Source organism: Peromyscus eremicus, chromosome 8a (assembly GCF_949786415.1).
Source record: "Peromyscus eremicus chromosome 8a, PerEre_H2_v1, whole genome shotgun sequence".
Lineage (NCBI taxonomy): Eukaryota > Metazoa > Chordata > Mammalia > Rodentia > Cricetidae > Peromyscus > Peromyscus eremicus.
Window position 1 is genome coordinate 899,017 of NC_081423.1, and position 23,739 is coordinate 922,755.

The 23,739-nt window shown below is 43.6% G+C and overlaps 1 protein-coding gene across 1 annotated transcript in view; it reads right to left on the reverse strand.

Moving 5' to 3' along the window:
- Positions 1 to 3,843: 3,843 nt before the first annotated feature.
- Positions 3,844 to 23,739, reverse strand: part of Rrn3 (RRN3 homolog, RNA polymerase I transcription factor) — a 42,869-nt gene continuing 22,973 nt past the window's right edge. The window contains exons 12-18 of the mRNA XM_059269957.1: positions 23,581 to 23,711; positions 14,611 to 14,741; positions 13,125 to 13,309; positions 10,677 to 10,785; positions 8,052 to 8,204; positions 7,046 to 7,133; positions 3,844 to 4,199 (exon numbers count right to left, since the gene is read on the reverse strand). Of these exons, the coding sequence (XP_059125940.1) occupies positions 4,011 to 4,199; positions 7,046 to 7,133; positions 8,052 to 8,204; positions 10,677 to 10,785; positions 13,125 to 13,309; positions 14,611 to 14,741; positions 23,581 to 23,711 (986 nt within the window). The 3' untranslated portion in view covers positions 3,844 to 4,010. The remainder of the gene's footprint in view (positions 4,200 to 7,045; positions 7,134 to 8,051; positions 8,205 to 10,676; positions 10,786 to 13,124; positions 13,310 to 14,610; positions 14,742 to 23,580; positions 23,712 to 23,739) is intronic.

Sequence of the window (23,739 nt, forward strand, 5' to 3'; positions counted from 1 at the left end):
CGGTATCTTGTGGTTTCTGTCAACATTGTCTGCTTGACTTAGCTCTTGGCTGACCTTAGCCTCCCCCCACCACCCCACCACACCCCCGCAAATATGCTGTACTTCTTAATAAACTTACATGGCATATAAATCATCAGCTTCTGGAAGACCTCAGGGTCCCAGCTATTACTTACTGCTTTTGTCTGTATTTCCCCTCTATTTCTCATCCCTGGTCCTCCCACTCAACTGACCTTGTGTTCAAGGCCCTTATTCCTGTTGGTTTGGGTCAACCCATCATCTGGACTTTAGTCTCATTCTGTGGTATAAGCAAGTTGTTAGAACTCTGAAATCTCTCCAGGAGACAAGTTCTCCTGGCTGGTGTCTTTTCCTTCTTCCAGCATGAGATTCCTGGAGAAATTAATTTCTTTGGGATCCATTGTTTCAGAGGTCTGATAGATTGAGACTGAAGAGAAGTCAGGGCAGAAACTTGAGGCCAATGGCAAAACTGGCTTGTATAGCTTGCTTTCCTTACAGTATGCAGGACCTCCTGCCTAGGGGTGGTACTGCCCATGTGAGCTGGGCCCTTCCACATCAATCATTAATCAAGAAAATGCCCTGCAGACTTGCCTACAGGCAATCTGATGGAGGCATTTTCTCAATGGAGGTTCCTCTTCCTAGATGACCCTAGCTTGTGTTACTTCTAAGTTTGTGTAGAAGACCAACCAGGACACCTGAGGTCCCAGTGACAACCCTCAACAAGATTCCACTGAAGTTCACTCTGGAGAGTGGAATGAGGTTTTGGACTTTCTTACAGCATTAGGTGAGTGTGGCTGCGTTCCTGCTGAGCTGCTCCTGGCCTGGCTCCAGAGCACAGCACCTAGCCCTAATCCATCCTTTGTTTAACCGACACCTTTTATTTCTCTTATCGCCCTATGTGAATCTTGTCAGAGTCTCCCAAGGATCAAAGGCCTATGCAAAACTTGGTTCAGGAAACCCGGAAAGCCATGGTACCTGAGAAATCAAGGAATTTACACTTGGCATTTTATCTCTGGGAGTTCCTTTCAGGTTGTTTTGAGCATACAGAGATTAACTGGCTAATAGAAAATAAAAATGCCCTAGGCTAAGGGAAAGTGCTTCAGTCCTTACAGGCTGGACCCTCCTGCAGCTGAGAAAGGCTAGATTCATACTTTAAGGTGCTTCTGAATCTTCACAGATCCACACGAACTCACACACCCATGCTGAGACAATCCTCAACAGGTGAAGGTTTACCGACAGAAATATGAGTGCCCCCACCCAACCAGCTGCATCTGGAAGGTCTTTACTTAGCAGGAATAAGAGGCCCCCTGCCCTAGTCTTCCCAGGCCTAACTATTCTGATGCCCCATGCAATTAAGGCAGAGTTGCATACAACTCCTCTCACCCCCCTTTCCACCCCTGTGGCTGGATGCAAATAGTCAGCAAGCCCAGCTGGGATTATTCTTTTGCAAGGGGCTTAGCTGAACTCCCCAGGATGGCAGTTGTGTGGCTCGTAGGACAATGGATCACAACACAGGTGCTCCCTCTGCAACTCAGGCTGGCCTGGAGCTCACTGCATAGCCTAGGTTAATCTTGAATTCATGACAGTCCTGTCTTAGCCTTACAAGTACTGAGATTGTGGCTTTTAAATTTTTATTAGGACTTACGTGAGTGCAAGTGCCTAAAACATGCAGACTGTTAGATGCCTGGAGCTGGCACTACAGGCAGCTGTGACGCCTGCTGTGGGTGCTGTGGGCAGAACTTGTCTTCTGCTAAAGGAGCAAGTGCTACTGTCCACACAGCCATCTACCTTGATTATGGCTTTGGATCACATAGTTTTATACAAACCTGAAGACAGGAATGTGAAAGTATCCTGAACAATTAAATAGTTACATGCTTAAGGGTAAAAAGTGCTAAACTGAACTGTTTTCCATCAATGTACATAATTCTAAAAATTGGATGTGGGAAAGCTAGGAGTGTGGGTCAGTGGAAGCACACTTTTGTGGCAGAGTCTGAGGACTATCTATCAAGTGAAATGTTTTAAAAGAGCATTACGTAACAACTTAGTAAACAGTGGAAGAATGCTGGCACTGAATGCAGCTCACAGCCTGTGTATGAGAACGAAAGCTAAGTGCACTGAGGCACCAGATCACAAATTCAGGACCTAAGGACAATGACTGAAACATGCAGAAGGAAAGCACAGGATGCGTCCTATGAGCCACAGAGGCTCTATGGTTTAGAAAAAAAAAGCATGCAGGAAGGCAGTTGCAGTGTGTGCTTAGCATTCGGAGCCCTCTAGACCCCAGACGATCCTAAGGATGCAGCTGTAAACTCTGGTGCTTGCCAACTCCTCTCTTCTCAGGACAGCGAAACCTGTCTAGGTGTGTGTGTAAGAAAGACCCTGGTTTCATCCTCAGTACTAAAAAGAAAACTATTCTTTTTTTCCAAGGAGACTTCACTACTTCCTTCCATAGATGTTTAGCTTTTTAAAAACATATCTCACTATGTCTAGCTTTAACTTAAAATACTGCTTCAGCCTCTCGAGTGGTGAAATCATAGGTATACCACACGTCCGGATGGCACAGAATTTCTCTGAAGTGTTTTCATGGGTTTGTTCAAACCATGGAGAACATCCTAACCACTGCCCAATCGTTTCTGAACCATCCCACCCCCTTTTAATGGAGCAGGAAGCTAAGACTTAAACACACCAATCATGGGAAAATGGTAGGGAGTCATTATTAAAGCCCTCATTGACATGAGTAGGAAGTGCCAGGTGAACAACACCATTCTTTAATTTTTCACAATGAATTTTTTTCTCAAGCCCCTTTGCAAAGGTTTATTTATCAACACACCTTCTTCATTCTAGCTACTTCCCAAACCTCACACCATGTCAGCATCTATGGATGCATTTCTTTGCATCTTTCTGTCAGCAGTTACAACGGAACCTTGAGGTTTCCTAGTGACTTTCCACCGAGGCTGGCCTGGAACTCAGGGATCTGCCTGCCTTGTGGTGAAAGCTTTTTAAAGCAATAAAAATTTCTTTGTTCCAAAAAGGTATTAACAGGTAGACTGAAATCTAGAGGGCATCTGCATCAGTGTCATTACACAAGAGTATATAAACATTGAGAGGAAGTCCATTAAAAATATTGTGACCAAGAAAATATTGCTTGCCTTTCAATAAATGTAAGTGGCAAAAAAATTAAATATACTTAAAGGGCCATCTCACAAATACAAAGTTCACATGTAAGGATCCCAGGGAAGGACACCTCTGAAGTCCTCACACAGGCCTGGCTGTTGAGGATGAGAGCAGCTCTCCGGGCTGAGTCCATGTTGTACAAGTTGTTAAACTACTTTTCAGACACCCAGGCCGCTTGGTCAGCCTGAGGTACAGGGGATGCATCTGTGTTCATGTCAAAACCACTCTCCTGCACCAGTGCCTTTTCCTGTTTCTCTGAATCCTTTCTTTCTTCCCGGCTTCTTGGCCCCTCTGTAGTCCTTTGTGTCCCTTGGTTGAAGTCAACCCAAACACTCGGCATTTCACCACTGCCTGTGATTTCCCTCTGTACCCTACATCACAAATATACTTCTGGTCAAAAGGAAACCATTATGCCACTGTAAGCAGGATCTACTTAAAGGGTATTCATAGGCAGGATCTTGGAAGATTTCTCATCAAAACAAGACCAACAAAGTCCTATGCCTGTGGTTCTGATAGTAAGAAACCTGTGAAAAGGTCATCTGCGAGGATGTGACACCAGCATGCATCCAGCAGTTCCATCAGCAGGCTGCAGGCAGACACTCCACATTAAGCCAACACTCTAAGCATCGGCACTGACTGATATGCCCACTGTTCTCGACACTTGTTCTTCCCTCTGTCCATAGGGAGCAAACTGCAAACACACACAACCTGGGTCCCTTCAGATACTGGCCCAAGTCCGACCAGCATGGAAGCTGGACATATGAGGCAGAGACTAGTCCAGTGTGGGTCCAGTGGTGGGGCTCAGGGCCCTGGAAGAGCAATCACAGCTCAATCACAGGTCCTGGAGGTGAGTGGGGCTGGCCTGGCATGTACAGCACAGGTGGGGAGCCCACACTGCTGGAAGGACTTCGGAAGTGGGCGTCCAAGGAGCTCGGGGTAAGGCCGATCACCACATCGCTCTGGGGCACTTCACCTTTCAGAAAGTCGTCATCTTCGTCCTCCACTAGCTCCTGTGCAGAGAACAGAGTATTGGTCTGAAAAGTCTTCACGGGCTGCTGAGATGGTGCAGTAGGGAAAGGGGCTCGTCACCAAGCCCGGCAACCTGAGTGTAGACCACCATGTGAAAGAAACGAACCAAACCCCACCAGCTGTCCTCTGACTTGGTGTACACACACAACTGATTTTTTTTTTTTTAATTTTGTTTTTCAGACTTTCAAGACAGGGTCTCTCTATTTATTTCTGACTGTCCTTGAACTCACTCTGTAGAACAGGCTGGCCTCGAACTCAGAGATCCTCCTGCCTCTGCCTCCTGGGTGCTAGGTTAAAGGTGTACACCACCATGCCTGGTACTAAATTTTTTTTAAATTTATTTTATATATATGAGTATTTTGCCTCCAACGGTCAAAAGAATGTGTCTGATCCTGTGGAACTAGAGTTACAGATGGTTGTGAGCTGCTAGGTGGGTGCTGGGAATTGAACCTCGGTCCTCTGGAAGAGTCTAAATAAATGTTCTTTTTAAAAAAAAAAAAAAAGATTTATGTATTTACTATGTATACAGTGTTCTGTTTGCATGCATCCCTGCAGGCCAGAAGAGGGCACCAGATCTCATTATAGATGGTTGTGAGCCACCATATGGGTGCTGGGAATTGAACTCAGGACCTCTGAAAGAACACTGGAAGAACAGCCAGTGTTCTTAACCTCTGAGCCATCTCTCCAGCCCCTAAATAAATGTTCTTAACTGATGACCCATCTCTCCAGGACCCCTAACTTTTTTTTTTTTTAAATGAAAAGCTTAAGAATTCCTTTCCTGAGCCAGAGAAATTAGTCAGTAAACAGGGAGCAGACTCCATCCCTAAAACATCCCAGCACTGGGAAACAAGAACAGCCATCAAGTCCAGCCTAACTGGAAAGTCCCACGCCAGTGAAAGCTCCCAACTGAACAAGGACATTATGATGCTGAATGTGGGGTCAGAGTGCTACAGACAGGAACATCACCCATTTCCTCTAGAGCAGGGATTCTCAAACTTCCTAATGCCGCGACCCTTTAACACAGATCCTCACACTGTGGTGACCCCAACCATAAAATTATTTTTGTTGCTACTTCATAACTAATTTTGCTATTGTTATAAATCGTAATGTAAGTATCTGTGTTTTCCGATGGTCTTAGGTACCCCTGTGAAGGGATCATCTTGACTCCCAACAGGGTCACCCCCAATGGGGTCGTGACCCCATCACAACTCACAGGTTAAGAAGCACTGTCTTAGATCTAAATTCTCGTTGGGTAGGACTATGCTGGCTCCACGTCAAGAAGCTTGAGGAATGACACAAGTCTGTGTATTCCTGAGGATCCCAAAACAGGAGCAGACTTTACAATGAGCTGAGTGACATTTGTATTTGGTGGTAAATGAGCAGATAAATGGGGACAGTGAAGCTCTGTTAGGATCTCATTCTGTTTGTTTTCAGACAGGGTCTCATTTTGTAGCCTCGGCAATCTGTAACACCAGTCTCCGAAGTCCTGTGATTACAGGTACAGCTATTCCCAGCTATTTTCCTTCTCAGCCCCTCCTTATAAACTCCCAGACAGAGGCTCACTCTGTAGCAGACAAGCCTCAGAACTCTTGATCCTCTGGTGCTTAAGACAGCAGGCATGAGCGGACTGACACCCCAGCTTTGCAGTGCTGGGGTGGAACCCAGGGCCTCAAGCACGCTAGTCAAGCGCTCTACCACTAAGCCACATTACAGCCGGCAAGCTTACTTCCAACCAACGTTTACCTCCCAAAGTCATTACAGCCGGGGCTGGTGAAACTGCTCAGTCGGCGACGCACTCGCTGCACAGCGCAAGGGTTTGACTCAGTCCCCAGTACTCACATTTCTAAAAGTCAGGTAAGCTGCTGACAGTGGTGGCGCCCACCTTTAATCCCAGCATGTCGGAGGCAGAGGCAGGAGGATCTCTGAGTTTGAGGCTAGTCTGGTCTTCAGAGTGAGTTCCAGGACAGCCAGGGCTACACAGAGAAACCTTGTCCCCAAAAAACCCAAACAAACCAACAAATAATAAAAATAAAAATAAAGCTGGGTGGGGCTGGAGAGATAACTCAGAGGTTAAGAGCACTGGCTGCTCTTCCAGAGGTCCTGAGTTCAATTCCCAGCAACCACATGGTGGCTCACAACCATCTCTAATGAGATCTGGTGCCCTCTTCTGGCATGTAGATATACATGTAGTGCACTCATAAATAAAATAAAATTAAAAAAAAAAAAAAAAAAAGGGCTGGGCATGATGGCACATGCCTTTAATCCCAGTACTCAGGAGGCAGAGGTAGGTGCATCTCTGAGTTCGAAGCCAGCCTGGTCTATGAGTTCCAAGACAGCTAGGGCTATGCAAGGAAATCCTGTCTTGAAAAAACCAAAATAAATAAATAAATGGATGAATAAACAAACAAACAAAGTACAACATACACATGGAACCTCGCCTTGAAAAGGCAGAGACAGGCAGGTTCCCTGGGCTGGCCAGACTAGCCTACTTGGAAAACTCCAGTCAATCAAAGACCCTGTCTTACAAACTAAGGTGAGTAACTCCGAAGGCCCAACACTAAGGCTGGTTTCCGCACACATGCACACACCTGACCTCACACACATATACACAAACACATACAAAAAAAAGAACTGCCTACTATGGTGGGAAACAGTTCTCAGTGATGGGAAGGAAGGGCTCATGATAGAAATAAATGAAACAAAACCCCACAAATCCTCTCTATTACTAATAACATAACCTGGGCTTGGACTCGAGCAGCGTTTACAGTGTTTACTGTGGTCTGTAACTACATGAGACTTTCACCAAGTGCCTTCATCACAAATTTACCTTTGTAGTGGGTTTCTTAAATTCTTGTAGCTCTTCAGCACTCATGTCTTCCCAAATCTGATAAATAGGATCAATAAACTTCTTTGACCTGCCAACAAGGATGGCATTTCAGAGTAAATGATTCAACAATCCTAACACCTTCGCTCTCTTCTCAGACCCACATGCCACAGCAGGAAGTAAGAACTAGAGCTGACAGGGGGCTGTGAGTCCTGAGGTTTCGTCCATTAGGGCTTCTTCCCAGTCACACAGGGGAGCAGTTATCTTCTGTCCCTCAGACTCCAAGGGAAACGGCTTCTGACCCACTCAGTGACTGACAAGTTATCATATGTACAAACAGATTGATATTCTGGAACTTCTACAGGAATCTGCTAGACAGTAAGTCTAGAAAACCAACTCAGATGACATCAGCCATCTTGACTTATTAAGAGTACTAGCTGTTCTTACAAAGGATCCTACCTCTCTTCTATCTCCACAGGCATGAGGTAAGCACATGATACACATGTACACATGCAGGCAAAACACTCATAAAACAAAACCAAACAAACTTAAAAAGAAAGAAAGAAAAGAAACTACAGTTAGCCAAAACGTACAAACACCAAGAATGGCTTGGTGGTTTTTCCAGAACAACCATCTAGATAAATCACAGGCACTGGGATGGAGTTGGTCTTTAGAGGAAATAGAATGTTGGCAGAAAACTAAGAGGCCAAAAGCTGGCAGCACCCTCTCTATCCCAGGAACTCACCCACCCCCAGCCTAATCCACTTAAACCAACCACTTGAAAGGAAAACAAAGAACAAAAAATTGAAAATGGCCTCAGTACCCCCTGGGCTTAGGGAAACACGAGCACAGCCATAGTGTGCTTGTGAAGCAGTCTGGGGCCTGTGACATTCCTGCATTCACCATTAGCCAAATTAACAGTCAGGAAGCCCACATAGGACAAAGCAACTCTCAATCCCAGCCTTGGGAAGAGCAAGTATGTCCCACAGAGTCAACTGAGAGGACCTACCTCTTAAGCACACAAGGGTCAAAGGGAAAAAAGGTGTCCAGTGGGTTGGTACAGGTCTGCACAGAATCTCCACCAGCTGTACTTCTAATAACAGGGAGCATCTGGCGATTGTTCCTCTCCATGATGGTGTAGCAGAACACAAGCTGGTATTTACTGTGGGACATACAACAAAGAAGATAAAACATAACCATGCTGGGGTCACCCCTGTGGGTCGTGATGTAATGAGGACAACAAGAAACAGGACCACTTAGGGTGAGCACTCTGGGCCTGGTATCTGCATATCTGCTAAGGAGAAGGAAACAGAACACCAAATCAGGCTGAGATTAATGGGTATTATGAAAAGCTAATACACTTGCAAGGTTAAAGTGCTCAGCACAGGGCTGGAGAGATGGCTCAGAGGTTAAGAGCACTGACTGCTCTTCCAGAGGTCCTGAGTTCAATTCCCAGCAACCACATGGTGGCTCACAACCATCCGTAATGAGATCTGGTGCCCTCTTCTGGCCTGCAGACATAACACTGTATACATAATAAATAAATAAATCTTTAAAAAAAAAAAAAGTGCTCAGCACAATAGGAAGGTATCTATTTTCTGTTTTCAAAAAGAATTAGGACTCATGAAAAAAATGACTCATTGTTTACTAGGGGCCAAGAGTAGATGCCAGTGGAGATATTCTGAATTTTACGGAAGGACTTGACTAAAGCTGACTTTTTTTTGAGGCAGGGTCTCATTCTGTAGCCTTGGCAATCTTCTAGCCTCAGCCTCCAAGTACTAGCATTAAAGGCACGAGCCACACACCAGCTATGTTCCTTCCTTTTATGTTCTCAGACAGGGTTTCACCATGCAGCAGACTGACCTCAAACTCTTTTTTTTTTTAAATAAAGATTTATTTATTTATGTATACAGTGTTCTATCTGCATGCATGCCTGCACTCCAGAAGAGGGCACCAGATCTCATTATAGATGGTTGTGAGCCACCATGTGGTTGCTGGGAATTGAACTCAGGACCTCTGGAAGAACAGGCAGTGCTCTTAACCTCTGAGCCATCTCTCCAGCCCCTGACCTCAAACTCTTGATTCTCTGGCCTCCCAAGTGCTAAGATGACAAGAATGAGCATGTTTTTCTTTTTCTTTGTTTTGGGGTTTTTTTTTGCACAGTCCAGGGCCTCATGTACTCAAGCATGTCTATTGCTAAGCCACATTGTAGCTTACAAGCTCATTTCGAGCCAACTATGACTTCCCAGAAAAGGCATTACAGAAAGCATCTGATTACTTTTTAATTGGAACTGGTGAATGTAACTCAGTAAGTATGAGAGCCTAAGCCATCCCCAGAGCCTATATTTTAAAGAACAAGTAAGTGTAAGTGATGGCTCAATGATTCAGCACTGGCTTTTCTTCCAGAAGACACAGGTTTGATTCCCAGCATCCATATGGTGGCTCACAACTAACTATCTGAGACTCCAGTCTTATGAGATTGGACATTTTCTTCTGGCCTCGGTGGGCACCAGGCACAAAGGTGCTGCACAGACACATGACATACTTGTAGGCAAAACACTCATGCACACAAAAATAAATACTTGTTTTGAAAAAAAGCCAGGTACAGGTAGGCATGGTGGCACACACAGGCAGATGTCTGTGAGTTCAAGGCCAGCCTGGTCTACAGAGCTAGTTCCAGGACAAACAAGACTACTCAGTAACCCTGTCTCAAAAAAAAACCCAAACCAAACCAAACAAAAAAACCAAAAACAAAAACAAAAAAAACCCCACCCAGGTGCCATGCATACTTTTAATATTGGCACAGGGTGGAAGGAAACGGGGCTCACTGATGGCAGTGCTGTTCTTAAGCAAAAATTCACTTGAAGATTTTCATGAAATTCAAGTCAGCATCAATGAAAATCAAACATGGAAACACAATACAACCCAAAGATATACTGATTCCATATTTACATGCTGAAGAATGATAGTAGGAAAGTATTAAGCCTTTGTTTTCTATAATTAAACCATTATATTCCTATAAGGGTTTGAGAAAATTTGTGCATACAGTAAAAACACTGCCATTCACGCCATGCTGTAGTCCTAAGTCTCAGCCGGTGTCTGAGTGAGGTGGGCGCAGGCAGTGCAGAGCTCTGTGTACAGAACTAATGGGGGACGATGTGCCACACACTTTCAGGAACACCTCAGATTCATTACTGTTTGATTCTGAATTCACTGTTTGTGGTTGTGCATTCAGAAACTTCCTACTGTTGCCAAGTACTTCCTGAGAGCCACACTCAGTTATCCCAGCCTTTAACCATCGAGCTCCCCTCCAGTTTGTTTTGTTACTAATATTACTTCCCTGAACTAAGTATCTGTGATTTATTTGTATCTCTCAGCTTACTCGTTTGCCTTTTAAGTATTTCAGAGTGTCTAGGCCTCTCTGGATAAAAGTAGGCTTGACTCCCAGTGTCGCTGAAGAATGAAAGAGCTGAATGCAGTATTCTTTCAAGGAACAGCATTACTGGTTTCTTCATGTGTATTGCTCTCCAAAATGTACTGGAATTACTCTCAGTGCCAGAGCGCATGGCAGCCAGCACAACAGTCCCACCCTTTGACTTTTTAAATATCCATAATGGAAATGCAAATGACTTACTTTGTGATAGCAGCAAAAAAATTAACCACCGATGGTAGGCATATCTTCAGAGGGTTCAGCTGGCTCAGCACGACACGCTCAAAGTTTAGACTCTGAAGATACCGTAAACCTTTGATTAAAAAAAAGGGGGAGGGCCGCTAAGATTATCTTTAAAAGCACAAATTATTACACATTTAAAAACCAATTTAAGGGCTCTGTGGTAGAATGTGTGCTTAGGATGGGCTTGAGCCCTAGCATGCCCCAAAATAAAGACATTATCAAGAAGTTATTTGCAGAAATACAGGAATAAAGTTCAAGCCAACTGCTGTCAATCAGTACAACTTTTCTGAAGAAAGAAACCAAAGTTCCTGGCAGGTGAGGGATTATATAGTGTGGTGGTTAGAATAGGAATGGCCCCCCCCCAGACTCATGTGTTCGAATACTTGGCCCATAGGGAATGGCACTAGTAGGAGGTGTGGCCTTGTTGGAGTAGCTGTGGCCTTATTGGATGAAGTGTGTCACTGTGGGGGCAGGCTTTGAGGTCTCATATGTTCAACCTTTGCCCTGTGTGGCACACCGCCTCCTTCCGCTGCCTGCAGATCAAGATGTAGAACTCTCTCTCAGCTCTTTCTCCAGCACCTTGTCTGCCTGCATGCTGCCACGCTTCCCGTCTCTGAAACTGTAAGCCAGCCCCAAATCAATGTTTTCCTTTTATTACTTTCTGTGGTCATGGTGTCTCTTCACAGCAATAGAAACCCTAACTAGACACATGACAACCTGGAATCAGTATCTGACAGCTCAGAGCAGACTGAGTGCATGAAGGAGACAAACCACAGAAGCTGAACTCCTAACAGGCATCAACAGACTCCGTTCAACTGTGAGTCTTAACAGCGCAGCCAAGCACCCATTCTTAGGTACAAGTTACTGTTTGTATTTTCTCCCTCTTCCCATCAGTCCTTGTAACATAAACCTCTCTCTTGCAGCTAATGAATTCCCTCTTACAATGGAATCCCAGCCCAGGATGGAGTAGAAGGGTTATGAATTAAAGCCAACCTGGGCTCCATATTGAAATCACCTCAAAAAAAAATTTCTTTTTATAAAATACAGATATTTATTATTTTGCAGTAAACAGACCAATTTATGTTTGTTTACATAGTAATTTTTGATATATGCTTTAATTTAAAAATTACACAGGGGCTGGAGAGAGGTCCCAGTGATTAAGAGCACTTACAAAGGACCCGGACTCAGTTCCAAGCACCCATATTGCAGCTAACAGCTGTCTGTGGCTCCAGTTCCAGATCAGGTGCCTTCTTCTGACCTCCATGGCACCAGGCACACACACGATGCATATACATACATGCAGGCAAAACTCCCATATACATTCTATAAAATGAATAAATCTAACATATATAATAATACATATCATATATATTACATGTGATATATATTGAAAATATGTGTATGTATATACATATATATTTATTTAAAATTACATAAGCAAAGCCAGGTACAGTACACACCTGTGATCCCAGCCCTTAGAAGGCTGAGGCAAGAGGACCAATTCCAAAGTAGCTTGAGCTATCAAGTGTGAACCTGACTCAAAACAATTTTAAAATGACAAGTAGATATGGTAGAGGCTGCATGAACTATCTATGAAGACTACTGTTGCTCTTGTAGAGAACCTGCGTTCAGTTCCCAGCACCCACATAGTGGCTAATGACTATTTAAAACTATAATCACAAAGATCACAAAGTCACAAAGACACCTACTTCTGGCCTCTGAAGTCACTACATGCACATGGCACACAGACATGCATGCAGGTAAAACACCCATAAACATAAAATAAATTTTAAAAAGAAAGAAATAGATGTGTTGGCTTGCAAAAAGTATTTCCTCTCTAATCAAGATTCTTGGCCTAGGGCTGGCAAGATGGCTTATCAGATAAAAAGTGCCTGCCACCAGACCTGACATCCAAGTCTGATTCCCCAGGACACACATATTGGAAGAGAACTGACTCCTGCAAGTTGTCCTCTGACCTCCACATCATGTAGTCATCATGCAGTGTGTGCGTGGAAGGTTGCGAACCACTGGACTAGGAGGAATTTCTCCTGTGGCAAAACAAGGCCACAAGGGCTAGGAAGTGAAGAAGGAAGAGCTCAAACAAGTGGATCAAAGATACCCTTTGCTCTGACTCCTTTGCAGTGATTTCTCTAGTAGCTACCTAAACAATACATAAACACCAGTGGGGGAAAAATAAAAAGCGTTCATTCTTGAAGTAAACCCAGAGTCTCACACCTCAGTCTACCCTTGCTCTCCTTTGCAGGTCCATGATGCCGTGGCTACACTGTGGTAGCAAACTCCACCAACCCTTCTCACACATTTACAATAAAGCATCAACCCAAGGCAAGCAGTACTGCTCCAAAGGTCCAAATACAGTAAGAAAACCCAGCCTGAACACACATTATCTACCTTCCTTCAAGTTTCCACTCAAAAGCTGCTTGTGTCTAAAAACGAAAGTGTAGAATACAGCTTGGCAGGCTGAATAAAATGGTCCATGGAGTGCAACATCACAAAAAGCCTTTGTTCCTGAATCCTGGTTATTAAGATACATGTGCAGCCAGTTAACCAAAAGATCCAGGCATGACTTTACAGTGCTGGAAAGAGAGAAAGTTGGTGTTATTGGCTTCTTCAAAAAGCTAGAGACAGAAACACACACTTGTCTTTCACTATCCATTATAAAGGCTCAAACAGGACCCACGGGGTGGGATGTAGCTCAGTGGTAAGCAATTGCTTAACATGCATGAGGTCCTGGGTTCCATCCCCAGCACCAAAACTAAACCCACCAAAAACTTTACCCGTGCGCAGAGAAAGGCAGAAGGAAAGGACAGGTGGTAGGAAGTTGCCTTCCAATTTTTTGTTGTTGTTTTTGAGTTTTTGTGGGGTTTGTTTTTTTGTTGTCTCCCATCCCCACCCTAGACAGTATTTCTGTGTAGTTCTGGCTGTCCTGGACCTCGGTCTATAGACCAGACTGGCCTCGAACTCAGAGCTCACCTGCCTCTGCCTCCCCAGTACTGGGACTAAATAAAGAATGCCTTCCAACTCTGTGATGCAGCACTTACTTCTACAGAGCAAGAGACCTTAGGGATGTCCCAAGAAGCTAGGCACGGGAGCAAAGGCCTGTAATCCTGGCACTGAGCAAACTGAGGGAGGGTCTGGAGCTGAGGCCAACCTGGGTTCCAGAGCAAGACTTTGTCTCAAAAAACCAAAATGGAACAAAAAGGACAAAAATTCAGGGATGGAGCTGGGTTTTTCCAACTCAGCTGAGGTTTCTTGGCTTAGCCTCCAGCCCAATAGCAATGTGGCTAAAAGGATCAGGGCTTCTTCCCATCTGGACTCAAAAACTGGAACCACAAGACTTTTAGTTGACTGGGGAGTGGCTTAACAGCATCTCTGCCTATATCTTGTAGTGCCCCTGATGAAACTGGCCCCTAGAGATGCCCTACATCACCTCTAAGTCTCAGTGCTGGGGGTTGAACCCAGAGCTTTGGATGTGCCAAACGCACTTTACCACTGAGCTCCATCCCACCCCCAATTACCTTCAAAGGGGTTTTCTCCAGATCAAACAGACACAATTGATTTGGAAAGCAAATGAAAAACAACAAACCTACAAAAAGAATAAAAACAATATACAACACTGTGCTACCCATGAACAGAGACAGGCTTTCAGGTTCAACACACAGATACCTCATGTACCTTCTATTATCCAAAATGGAGACCTCTCCTTCTCAAACTGCTTCTTAGAAATAAAAATACCTTGCATTGTAGTGAACATTTTCCCTCTTGCTTTACAAAGACAGATCAAAAAATATAAGACCTATTTCTTTGACTTGAGGCAATACTATAATCTTCCTAAAGCAAAACATTAAAAAGGCATTTGGAAAATCAGGCTACTTACATAAGAGGAATGAATTTAGCTCTTGCCAAAAAGCTCCCAATGTAATTCGCAGCAGCTTGCCTGATGATGGCGGGGTTATTTGGATCCTGCAACTTTTTCCAGAGATGTTCCAAAAATGCTTCTGCAAATCCCTGTAACAAGAGAGGCTGCTGGCTTGATATTTCTAATGCTGAAAATATTCTGGCTCTCAGCACCCTGAAGGTGTTACCGAACAATGCAATTATATTGCTAAACAAAAAAATAGAGGGTTTCTTATTTAAAAACAAAAACCCAGCAGATCCAACTCTCCTCCTGCCCCTCATCCCTTTGTGTTAGCCACTGATGCATAGGAACACTCTCTACCTGGGAACCCAGTGGCCACACTAGGCTAGGGCTCAGGTAGGCTATTTCCATTCTCCTTGTCCTCCACTACCATCTCTCCAGGCTCATCCCCAGCCCTGTAGCAGCCTGCTTGCAGGGACTCCTCCTCCCTCTATCCATTCTTAGGAGCTCTACCAAATCTTGGCATGCATGCAACTTTCCTTCTCCCTATGGACCTTCTCAGCACACAACCCTCTTCTAACTCATCCCCATTCCTTTGTGTCAGCCCCCATACCTAGAAATACTTTCTATCCCAAAGGCCCCCCAGAGGCCATACCTGGCAGGGTAAGTGAATCACACTGTGCTCCATTAAGATCTCTCCACTCTTACCCTCAGCCCAGTGACAACCTGCTTGCAGGAGTGCCCCTGTCCCCCACTCCCACCCCCTCCAGCTCTGAGTCCAGACCCAGGGTCCCCTAGCCCTTCCATCTCTGTCTCTCTTCAATGTTGTAGTTTAATGTAACCTACTTCCAAGACCCCTGATCCTACTACACCTCCAACTCCCTGTGGACCCCACCCTAGGTGTGAATAGGATCACCATAGGTCTTTCCTGAAGCCCCCCTCAGCCTTTTCTCCTAGCCTATCTCTATTCCCTTCTCTCTGCCACCCACCCACTTCCAGAAGCACTTACTACAAGACAACCCACGGCCATCACTTCCCTAAGATCCAGAGAAGGCAACAGAAACCAAGGAGTGAACACCCACTCAACAAAGACAAGACCAGATAGCAACACCAAGAATCTCCTCAATGATCCCAAACACCAGATGCCTAGACACCAGTGCAAAAACACAACCATTAACAGCCAAGACAATACACCTCCACCAGAACCCAGTAGCCCTACTAGGGTAGGCCCTGAGAAATGCAACACAGCTGAAGCACCAGACAAGGACTTAAAAATAGCAATTATGATATGAATAAATACCTTAATGAAGTCTGGGAAAATACAAACAGTGGAATGAAATAATGCAAACAGTTCAAGACATGAGTAGGAGAAAAAAAGCCAGGTAGTGTATGTAGCACACACCTTTAATTACAGAAAAAACATCTTGGGTTAAGTCTAACCAAGCAAGTGAAAGACTTGTATAATAAAAGCTTAAAACAACTGAAGAAAATACCAGAAGATGGAAAGATCTCCCATGTAAATGGATCATTAGGATTACTATAGTGAAAATGGCCAAACTACAAAAAGCAACCTACAGATTCAATACAATCCCAATCAAAATTCCAAAACAATTCTTCACAGAACTTGAAATGACAATTTTCAGCTTCATATGGAAACACACACACACAAAGCAGAACTGTTGTGGGATATTTGTATATTGTGTGAAGGTGTATTGCTGTGACTGCTGTAATAAAAAGCTGAACAGCCAATAGCTAGGCAGGAGGTATAGGTGGGATTTCTGGGGAGAGAAAGGAAGAGGAGAAGGAATCTAGGCACACAGGAGACACCAGGAGACACACATGGGTAGTACATGACAGAAATGGGTTAATTTAAGTTATAAGAACTAGTTAAAAACAAGCCTAAGCTAAGGCCAAGCTTTCATAATTAATATTAAGTCTCCGTGTTGTTATTTGGAAGCTGGTGGTACAGAGAAAGACTCATTACACAGGATAGCTAAAACAATCCTAAATAATAAAAGAACTGCCAGAGGTATCACCATCCCCAATCTCAAATGGTTCTACATAGCTATAGTAATAAAAACTGCATGGTATCGTGTAGCTGAAGTTTCCTAGTCCTGCCTGGCCCACGGTCAGGACAAATCTCTCCCATTCGCGTCCCCCAGTAAACACACAGAGACTTATATTACTTATAAACTGTATGGCGTGGCAGGCTGCTTGTTATCTGTTCTTATATCTTAAATTAACCCATTTCTATAAATCTATACCTTGCCACATGGCTCATGGCTTGCTGGTATCTTACATCATGCTTCTCCTCATGGCAGCTGGCAGCGTCTCCCTGCCTCAGCCTTCCACCTCTCAGAATTCTCCTCTTCCTTGTCTGCCTACACTATCCTTCCTGCCTGGCTACTGGCCAATCAGCGTTTCATTTATCAGTCAATCCTAGCAACATATATTTACAGCATACAGGACATCCCACAGCAGTATTGGCATACAAACAGAAATGCTTATCACTGGAATAAAACTGAAGACCTAGACATAAGCTCACACACCAACGGATACCTGATTTTTGACCAAAAAAAAAAAAAAAAAAGCCCAAAATACACACTCAAAAAAAGATAGCATCTTTAACAATTTGTACTAGTCAAGTCAAGCTGATGGCTACATGTAGAAGAATGCTAACTGATCCATATTAATCACACTGCATGAAACTCAACTACAAATGAATCAAGGACCTTAACATAAGGCTAGATACCCCGAATCTTATAGAAGAGGAAGTGGGGAATAGTCTTGAACTGATTGGCACAGGAAAAGACTTTTTGAATGAGACACTGATAGAACAGGCACTAAGAACAACACTAATGGGATATCATGAAATTGAAGTCTTTAATCCCAGAACTCAGGAGGCAGAGGCAGGTGGATCTCTGAGTTCAAGGCTAGCCTGGTCTACAGAGCAAGTTCCAGGATAGTCAGGACTATACAGAGAAACTGTATTGAAAAAAAAAAAAAAAAAGAGGAAATTGAAAGGCTTCTGTACAGCAAAGGACACCATCATTTGGACAAAGCAGCAGTCTACAGAATAGGAAAAGAGCTTTACCAATTACATACACATCTGATAGAGGATTAATATCTATAATATATAAAGAACTTAAAAAACAAAACAAAACTGAACATCAAGAAAGCAACCCAACTTAAAAATGGGGTACGGGCAGTGGTAGCGCACTCCTTTAATCCCAGCACTCGGGAGGCAGAGGCAGGTGGATCTCCGTGAGTTTGAGGCCAGCCTGGTCTCCAAAGAGAGTTCCAGGAAAGGCACAAAGCTACACAGAGAAACTCTGTCTCGAAAAACCAAAAAAAACAAAAAACACAAGCAAACAAACAAAAAAATCTATAAGGCTGGAGAGATGGCTCAGAGATTAAGAGCACTGACTACTCTTCCAGAGGTCCTAAGTTCAATTCCCAGAAACCACATGGTGGCTCACAACCATCTGTAATGAGATCTGGTGCCCTCTTCTGGCCTGCAGTCACATATGCTGTATACATAATAAATAAATAAATCTTTAAAAAAAAAATAAATAAAAATGGGGTACATAACTAAATAAGAGTTCTCAAAAGATGAAATACAAATGGTTGAGAAACGCTTAAATGTTCAACATCCTTAGTTATCAAGGAAATGAATACCAAATCTACTTTGAGATTACATCCTTCACCAGTCAGAATGTCGAAGATCAATAAAACAAATGACAGCTCAGGCTGGCAAGGATGGGGGAAGGGAAACACTCATCATTGCTGGGGGGAGTGCAAACTTTACAGACAATATGGAAATCAGTGTGGTGGTTTCTCAAGAAGCTAGGAATCCATCTACCTCAAGATCCAACTGTACCGCTCTTGGGCATGTACCCATAAGGACTCTACATCTTTTTTTTTTTTTTTTTTTAATTTATTTATTATGTATACAATGTTCTGTCTGCATGTATCTCTGCAGGCCAGAAGAGGGCATCAGATCTCATTACAGATGGTCATAAGCCACCATGTGGTTGCTGGGAATTGAACTCAGGACCTTTGGAAGAGCAAACAGTGCTCTTAACCTCTGAGCCACCTCTCCAGCCCAGGACTCTACATCTTACTACTGAGAAACTTGCTCTCCCATGTTCACTGCTGCTCTATTTATAATAGCCAGAACTAGGAACAGCCTGGATGTCATCAACAGATGAACGGATAAAGAAAATGTGGTACTTTTACAAGATGGAATTACACAATTCAGCTATTTAAAAAAAAGAAAGAAAGAAAGAAAGAAAGAAAGAAGAAAGAAATCATTAAAATTTGCAGGTAATAGATGGAACTAGAAAAAAAAAAAAATCATCCTGAGTGACATAATCCAGACCCCAAAAGACAGTATCATATGTGGATGTTAGCTTTTGAGCCTTTGATAGGCATTACGATCAGTATAACCACAAAGGTTAGGTATAGAGGAAGAAACTAGGAGGTACAGGAGGATTTCCCAAGGAAAGAAAAATAGAATATATAGTTAGAGAAAGACAGGGAAGAGACAAGAATGGGAGGATTAATTGGAGAGAGGGAGGGAAAAGGGAGGTAAAGAAGGGACAGCTAACACTGTGGGCAATTTGAGAGGCCATATGGAAACCTATGGTAGACACTTCTAAAAATATATACCTATTCTAAGAAATCTAAATGGAGTCACCAAATAACAGGGGAGACAAGACCTCCAGGGCCAGGAACAGGTTACAACTAATTGAGCTGTTGGCCAAAGGAGCCCCATAGACACTCCCAAATAATTCAAGCTATTAATAATATTAATATTAATAATAGCTAAGGCTATTAGTTGCTCTCCACAAACTGATGATAAGGCCCTATAGATAAAGACAACACTTGCATATCTCACTGAACACAGAGCAGTAGAGCGTTGGTACTTACATAGAGCTTTCACCCCTAGAAGAGTGAACTCTGACTAGAGTTCATGGTACTGGAAGGTACTCTGTATTCTACTACAGGAAAAATGTGGACACAAACCAAGCTACAAACTCTTTGATCTACAATGGTGACATGCTTGTATGATACACTGGTGAAACAGTAACACATTGTTGAAGTAACCAACTACTATCTGACTGAATTTAAGACCCACTCCATGAGATGGAACCCATGCCTGACACTGCTTAGGTGGCCAAGAACCTGAGACTAGACAGGCCATAGATATAGGGGAAAACCAAATACTACTGTTCTGCTAAAGGAGCACAGCAATGCAATGATTTCTAACAGCACTCTGCTATACTTATAGCAGCCATCATCAGAGAAGCTTCCCCCTGCAGAAGATGGGAACTAATATAGGTTGTCTCCATCAAATCTCTCCCCTCAGGGCTGAAGAAACTATGTAGAAGAGGAGGCAGAAAGATTTTAAGAGCCAGAGAAGATGGATAATACCGAGGAAACACAACAGGACTGACTCACATATGAACTCACATGCACAGGTCCAAACCAGACAGTGTCCAGCACTGAGACGGAGAAGTAGACACAAGCTCCCATTCTTAACCAAGAAGCTACCTCCAACTCTCCCTTGCAAAGAAAAAATTAGTTTCTCCAAAGGCATTTCAAACCACACTTAAGGGTAGGCCCCATGCCCAGCAGTAGATAGCCAACACAAAATCTTATTGATTTTTTGATTGTATATTAAGGTTTCTGATTTTGTGGGTTTTTTTGTTGTTTTGTTTTTGTTTTAAATATTTACTTATTTATTATGTATACAGCATGTATGACCAGAAGAGGGCACCGGACCTTATTACAGATGGTTGTGAGCCACCATGTGGTTGCTGGGAATTGAACTCAGGACCTCTAGAAGAGCAGTCAGTGCTCTTAACCTCTAAGCCATTTCTCCAGCCCTGATTTTGTGTTTTTATGGATTTTGTTTATGTTTATCTCTGCATATGTATCATATCTCTGTTTCTGTTTATTAGTTTATTCCTTTTTTAAATTATTATTATTATTTGTGGGTTTTTTTATTGTTGCTTTTGCCTATGTGTTTTCTTAAGAGAGAGAAGAAGGCCTGGAGTTGGAAGGGTGGGGAAGAGCTGGGAGATGAAAATGATCAGAATATATTGTATAAAAAAATTTATTTTCAATTAAAAAAACAAAACAAAACAAAAAAAAACAGCAAAACCTCTAAACACATCCCAGCCAGGCGGTGGTGGCACCACCTTTAATCCCAGCACTTGGGAGGCAGAGTCTGTGAGTTCGAGGCCAGCCTGGTCTACAAAGTGAGTTACTTCCAGGACAGCCAGGGATGTTATAAAGAGAAACCCTGTCATGGAAAACAAAAATGAAAACAAACAAACAAAACAAAAACAAAAACAAAACCCTAAAAGTATCCTGGGTGGGACATGACCCAATGGACTCCAAATATAGCTAGCTAGTCATCAAAACCAATGCTAAGTGATAGGCACAGTGATGTACATCTGTAGTCCCTGCTAGTGGGCAGGCTGTGGCAAGAGAATGACTTGAGCCCAGAAAATTGGTGCCAAGCCTGGCACCATACTGAGATTTTCTCTCAAAAGACACAGAAGCTGGTAGATGCCTCAGCAGGAACAGGTGCCTGCCACCAAGCCTGATGACCTGAGTCTGATTGTCGGGACTCATACAATGGAAAGAGAGAACACGCTCACAAAAACTGTCCTCTTACATCTACAGGTGTGTGGTGGCAAGGCGCATACATGCTCATGTACATACACACACCAACACCAAAACCCAGAAACAGACAGACACACACCTAAATAAATAAGTCAAATGTAATTTTAAAAATTAAAGCAGGGCTAAGATTAATCAGCAGCTAAGATCACTTGCTGCCCTTGCAGAGGACCTACAAGATTCCCAGCACCCACATGGCCACATCTGTAACTCCTCACAATCATCTGTAACTCCAGTCCCAAGGGATCCAACGCCCTCTTCTGGTCTCTGGGGGCACCAGACATGCAAGTGGCAAACAGAAAGACATGCAGGCAAAACACTCATAACACAAAACAATTAAAAAAAAAAAACACACATACACTGAATATGCCGAATGTAGGTTAGAGGCAGAGCTTTGTAAACTGCACATTATAAAAGCTCTTTGAGGTGGATGCAGAAGGATCTGTTAGTTCAAGACCAGCTGGCCTACACAGCAAGTTCTAGGCTAGTTAGAGATATGTAGTGAGATAAGTAGTGTATCTCAAAAAAGAAAAGGCTCTTGAGTGATTTGGACGCTGAGCCAAACCGGAAAGCTGGAGCTCATCCACACTTCCCTGAAACTCCCTAGGAGTTCTTGCTGTGAGTATAAGGTATCCTACTTGTTCCAGTGCCCAAATCTCAGCCATGCACAGATGCAAGATTACTAGAGGAAGAACGGCCAACAGGCTTCCTAGCAAAAGCCCCCCTCCCCCCACCAGCTCTCAACAACTGTTCCTAAAGCCAAGAATACTCAGGTTTTGTTAACACTGAGTTTAGCTTTCTTATCATTTTTCTCTGGGGTGTTGTAGACTGCTATAAAATAGTTGCCCAAAAGGGGGCTGGAGAACCTCTTGCAGCTTTATTTTATTTTTTCAAAGGAAGAAAGCCCAAACCTGTAGTCTTAAAACTCTAGATTAAGAAGTCTACTTAAGATGTCTCATTGACCTATGCTTAATCACTGGGATCCAAGAGCAGAAAAGAACAAACTCCCACAGGTTGTCCTCTGACCTCTGTGAACACTGCTGCAAGTCCAAGTATGTGTCTCTTCTCTCTCTCTCTCTCTCTCTCTCTCTCTCTCTCTCTCTCTCTCTCTCCCTCCCTCCCTCCCTCCCTCCCTCCCTCCCTCTCTCTCTCTCTCTCTCTCAATAAGGGCTGGAGAAATGGCTCAGCAGCTAAGAGAGCTTGCTGCTCTTTTAAAGGTCATGAGCTTGATTCCTAGCACCCACCTCAGGTGGCTCACAATACTGTGAGAACAGAAATGAAACAAATGCCCCAGGCTAGGTATGATTGTGTATGTCTACAATCTCAGCTCTTGGGAGGCAGAGATAGGCAGATCTCCCTGAGTTTGATACTAGCCTGAGCTAATAGCTAGTTCCAGGACAGCCAGGGCTACACAGAGACTCTGGCTTAAAAAATGCTGGGGGGGGGGGGGGGGGGCGCCGCATGGCGCACACCTTTAATCCTGGCACTCAGGAGGCAGAGGCAGGCAGATCTCTGTGAGTTCGAGGTCAGCCTGGTCTACAGAGTGAATTCCAGGTCAGCCAGAGCTACACAGAGAAACCCTCTTGAAACACAAACAAAAAGCTCCACACATATCTCTGGGGTTTAGGGGCAAGGGATAGCTCAGTTGGTACTTTGTTTCCTTTGCAAGAGCTGGATTTAAGCCCCAGTACCACCAGAAGGAAGGGGAAAGGCACCCTCTAGTGACCAAAAGCAGGACAACACCTTCAGTGTATCTGTGCAGTAGTTACTTCATGCTGTTTTCCCAGTTTTTAAGAGAAAAATTGTGGAATAAAGTAATAAAACACAGGCCAAAGAGATGAACTGGGAATTAGGAGCTCATATTATTCCACAAAGAACCGAAGTTCAGCTCCAGAGAATCTTAGACCCCTCTTCCCCCACTTTATTTTTCTCGAGGCAGGGTTTCTCTGTGTAGCCCTGGCAGTCCTAGAACTCACTCTGTAGACCACACTGGCCTTCAACTCAGAGATCCACATAAGCATGAGTCACCACTGCCCAGCCTGAGGACCTCTTCTAAACGCTATGGGTACCAGTACCCATGTGCACCCACACGTAGACATGCACAGGTACTCATAATCTTAAAAAATAGTAAATTTTTAACTGGGCTTGGTGTCTCTAATCCCAGTACTCAGGAGGTAAAGGCACTCAGATCTCTTAGCTCCAGGCTAGCCAGGGTTAGGTAAGACCCTATAAATCAATCAGTTACCAGTCATTCACTCATTCAATCAATCAGCATGGCAATGGCATTTTACTTACCAATTTAAAGCTGCAAAGGAAAAACATGAAGAACTGTACATGGCAGGAGGCATGTGTGGGCAACAGGAGTTTGTCAAAGATGGATATCAGATCACGGTATAAATCCTTTGTTTTATTGTTATCAATCTTACCTACAGAGAAAATTTGAACTTTCATTTT